The 4,829-nt window shown below is 39.2% G+C and overlaps 1 protein-coding gene across 1 annotated transcript; it reads left to right on the top strand.

The window, feature by feature from the left end:
* Positions 1-259: 259 nt before the first annotated feature.
* LOC149526181 (uncharacterized) lies at positions 260-3,563 on the top strand (the record flags this gene model as incomplete). Its single annotated transcript, XM_089785733.1, has 6 exons — positions 260-349; positions 399-646; positions 702-725; positions 2,121-2,134; positions 3,160-3,279; positions 3,331-3,563. Coding segments are annotated over exons 1-6 (729 nt in total), but the record flags the coding sequence as incomplete, so codon positions are not given.
* Positions 3,564-4,829: the final 1,266 nt, after the last annotated feature.

Raw genomic sequence — 4,829 nt, 5'->3', positions numbered from 1 at the left:
TCCAGGTCTCAAAGCAAATTAAATAGAAATAAAAACAGATCAAAGCATGCGAACAATGCTTTGTTTCTTGCTTGCATTGCATGCAAGAATGCCGATATCATCAAAATTCCATTCCCAGTTCACGGGGCAACTATCCACGTTTTCCCATGGAAAGCTTCAGGATTACGAAATCTGTCAACTGAAATATACTATAACATGTTCCCAACTAAAACTAAGAGCTAATACTTCTTTTTGGTAAGGGCAACAAGATCAAATAGAAATGGAACCGAGATTGTTTGAAGCATCTCGTTCTGGGGATATATCTGCATTTCTCTTGTTACTCCGGGAAGATCCGTTTCTGCTTGATCGAGTTGGCTTAAACTCTGTCGACAACCCTCTACACATATCATCATTGGCAGGAAAAAACAGAAATCACGAAGGAAATTGTGAGCAGAAAGCCAGCATTCGCTAGGGAGCTAAATGAGAATGGTTTTAGCCCCATGCATGTTGCTTCAGCTAATGGGCACATTGAAATAATAAGAGAGCTCATGAGAGTTGGATATGATATATGTCTTTTGAAGGGAAAAGATGGTAAGGTTCCACTTCATTGCGCGGCTTTGAAAGGCAGAGTTAATGTTGTTAAGGAACTGGTCTGGGCTTGCCCCGAGTCTGTTAAAGAACTGATTACTCTCGGGGAAACTGCCCTTCATTTGGCAGTGAAGAGTAACCAGATTGAGGCTGCAAGGGTTTTGATGGAGGAGATGCGGAGGTTAGATATGATGGAAATTTTGAATTGGAAAGACAAGGATGGGAACACCATATTACATCAGGCAACCTTCAACAGACAACATGAGGCAAGTTTTGAAGCCCTTCCTGCTAGGTTTTTTTTTTTTTTTTGCTCAATTGCCTACTAGTTATTTACTTCATCTATTCTTATTTATTCGTTTCTCTTCTTTTTCGATTTATTATGTTCGTTCATTTGTTCTTGGTGTCTCCTATCTGTTCAAAAACCAAGTGTGCAGCATGTGAAATCAGACTGTTAATGAATCCTGAATGCCTTTAATAAAGATGGCATTGTTCTGTCAGATAATGTAACAAGCTGCATAGTTAAGCAAAGATGAGAGCACATAGATGCTGGCTGAGTGTCTTGAGCACTTTCCCAAGGAAAACCATTTGTTTGAAGCTGAAGAAAAGGACAAACTAGGTGTTGATGAACAATATGCAGATCATTATTTAATTGGGAATCTAATAAATACCAACATTTCTTCCTCCGCATTTCTATTTTGGAAAGATGTCAAATATAAGTTGAAGCAGAGGTGCTACTGAATCATGGTTTTGATCATGGTGGAGTCCAACACACGTTATTCTGATTACATTCTGTTTATTCTTTGGCTACTGTAAAATTCTAATAATGAATAGATTTTACTGATTGTGCTATTGGTATTCTCTCCAGAAGTTGTAAATTATGAATATACATACTTGTTTGCAGATTATAGGTCTGTTAATTGGTCAAGAAGCAGTTGTTTCTGGGATTAACGTAAACGCCATTAACTCAAGCGGAATTACACCAAAGGATGTCCTAGATGTTTTGCTCCAAAGTGGAGGTGATTGTTATGATATTCAGATTTATCAGATGTTTCAGCAAGCTGGAGCTGTGAAAGCCCGAGAACTCACAACAGAACGGGCTAATGTCCAAACCGGAGCAGAAAGCTTTATCAACACGCAAACATCGCAATCTTCTTGTTCATGGAACCTATGGAAGGAACTGATGAAAGAGGTTACGGAATCATCAACTGAAACTCAAAATGCACTAATGGTTGTGGCAGTCCTGATAGCAACCGTCACATACCAAGCGATTCTGAGCCCTCCAAGTGGTTTTTGGTCAGCAGAGAAAGGAAAATCTCAGACCATCACCGTTCAAAAGAGAGCCACGATGCCTGGAGAGGCTGTCATGGCTAGCGACCCTGAAATCTTTGCTGTGTTCACTGTTTTCAATGCAGTTGGTTTCTTCGCATCACTCGGCATGATCTCTCTCCTTACCAGTGGATTCCCTCTGAAGGCAGGCTTGCGGCTGGCCATACTTTCAATGACTGGTACTTACGTGATAGCTGTAATCTATATGGGTCCAACCAAAATGAGAGAAATATACATAGTGGTCATTTTGATGGGAATTCTATTTCTTGCGGAGTTGGCAAGGTTTACCACGTGGTTGCTGAAGAAATGGGGAGTTGTTCCAGATACAAGGAGAAGGTAAAAGAGTTAGAATGTGCTTCTCTTGTATCATGAATCAATTGAGTAGTTTAGAATTTCATTCCTCTGGTTATTTTATCTTGGCAACATGATAACTTGTTCTTCATTTGTAAAAACTTACAAGCTTATTTGGTTCATTTATCAAAAAAGTGCATATCCATTCATTTAATTGTTTCTCTTGTTCTTCCCGACATGAGTTTTCTGTATCCTGTTAATTTAAAAAGAAACAAAGAAAGAAGGCAGATCTTGAGAAATCTGAGAAATCAGTGTATTTTGACTGGTCATGCGTTGGACTTGTTGGTGAGTATGGCCAATGCTGGCAATCAATAGCTGCTGCAAGCAGTTAATTTCTGTAGAACAATGTAGACAATTTAGCAGAAGGGATCAAGTCAGTGGGGCTAAATATTTCCAGATCAGGTAGAAATTCACCACCTGGTAACAGAAGGCTTGAATTCCCAATAGTCTATTGAGTTTCTTGCCTTATCTGCAGGTTTCAGTATTACACGAGAAAAAATTGTAGAGGACAAAGAATGGTTATTTCGTGAAGCAAAACGAAGGAATCATCATATTAATCAAGTCATCAACTAATTTATTCATAATTCCTAACCAGTGCATCCCTTGAATAATAAAACTGTGACATTTGGTAAGAAATCCAAAAAAAAAAAAATTCAACGCTTGATTCTGTAGTCAGAAAACTTGCAATAAATTAAGTAGAAGAAGAAGACGGTTGTAACAAAAAATTTGTATAATATTTGTAGACAGTAGACCAACTCCTCTCCTTTCGTGGTCTCTAAGAAACAGGTTGGAGTTTTCCTATAAAGCAGCTTCAGATTTCCTGGCAAATACTTTGAATAATTTCTAACGCCACAAGATAAGGTTCTACAATTTTTTTCACAAATTCTCAAATGGATAACGAGAGATTGTTTGAAGCTGCTCGGACAGGAAATATTGAGGTGCTATACGATTTGCTTGAGAAAAATCCATTGATTCTAACTGATGTTGCCCTGTTGTGTTCCACAGAGACACCATTACATGTTGCGGTTAAGGCTAGTCAGCTTGATTTTGTGCGTCAGATTATGAAACATAAACCATAACTTGCAGGAGAAATGAGCAAGGATGGTTACCGGCCTTTGGATGTAGCTGTTGTTACTGGGCATATAGATATTGTAGGACAACTTTTAAAGACTAAATTCCAGATTTGTCGTCTGCCAGGCAAGGATCAAAGAACAGCCCTTCATTATGCTGCTGCAAAGGGAAGAGTTGAGATCATAAATGAATTGATTTCGACTTGTCCGAAATCTATAACAGATGTGACCAGCTATGGGGAGACTGCACTTCACCTTGCTGTGAAAAACAACCAATTCCCTGCTTTTAGCGTCCTGGTCAACTGGCTGGAAAATCTGAAAGAGAAAACGGTCATAAATTTCAGGGATCGTGATGGGAACTCTGTCTTGCATCTGGCAGCTGCTCGAAGACAATACAGTGTAAGTAACAATTCGCAGTTTTAGCTAATCTATTATCCTCTTATGATTCTGTTTCTGCAACAATTTCCATCCGTTTCTGATCTAGTATCTTATTATTTTTCTTGGGCAAATTTTCTTTTCCTCCAAATAAGTTAGCATTGACTGATAAAACTATGCATGTTGCAGAGTCTTGAATTGCTTGTTGGTAAGAACAATGTTTTCAATGGAATACTAGAAGTGAATGCCCCAAAAGGGTCTCACTGCAATGGATATACTAGATATAGTCATGGAAGAACCCAACGATATACAAATCAGGAAAATCCTTCAAAATGACATGGTAATTGCGGAAAAGAAACATTCCTGGCATGACCTTGCAGATAAGCCATTAAAGGATTGGTTCAAATATTTCAAGTTTCAGCTGGAAAGAGATTCACCAAGCGACACTCGAAATGTACTGCTAGTGGTGGCTGCATTGATTGCCTCGGTCACTTTCCAGGCAGGCCTGAGCCCTCCATCCGGCTTGCTAGAATATGACTCGCAATCAAATCCAACATCTGGTAACACGACGAAGGTTGGACCGGCAGTAACATCTGCGGCAGCAGCTGCCTCTGCATTATTAGGCACTCAGGCAACATCGTATCTGTTCCTGTTTTGGAACTCTTTTGGCCTCATGGCATCACTCAGCATCATTATATATCTCACAGGGGGATTTCCCTTCCAACGGGAGCTTCTCATTTCAATATTTCCATGATGTTTAGCTATGGATTTTCAATTTACGGTATGACAGAAAAAGATGGTGTTGCATATGCCTTTCTCACTGTCGCCTTTGTTCTGCCATTCGCTTTACGGTGGCTTCCAACTTGGGTGAACAAGGCTTGGAATTGGTGGAGAGGACCTCCAACAAGTTGGTCTTTCCTAGCAATTTGGGGTTGATCCGAGGTCTCGGCCACAATTTTTTGGGAAAATTATGAAATCCCTCTTCAAGATATGCCAATTGTTATAGTTTGTTCTAAAATAAAGAAAACTCCTATATCTTGAAATGTATACACAATAAAGCATAAGTCGCAATACTCTGTTTTCTGTAAAGGGTTTACCCTGTTCGAATAATGAAATGATTCTAATTGTCAAAAAAAAAAA

This window comes from Theobroma umbraticum, unplaced genomic scaffold (genome assembly GCF_002168275.2).
Source record: "Theobroma umbraticum cultivar Fairchild unplaced genomic scaffold, ASM216827v3 scaffold_3871.0, whole genome shotgun sequence".
In the NCBI taxonomy this organism is placed as follows: domain Eukaryota; kingdom Viridiplantae; phylum Streptophyta; class Magnoliopsida; order Malvales; family Malvaceae; genus Theobroma; species Theobroma umbraticum.
Note: the sequence above shows the minus strand (reverse complement) of the source record. Positions and strands in the feature narration are given on the sequence as shown.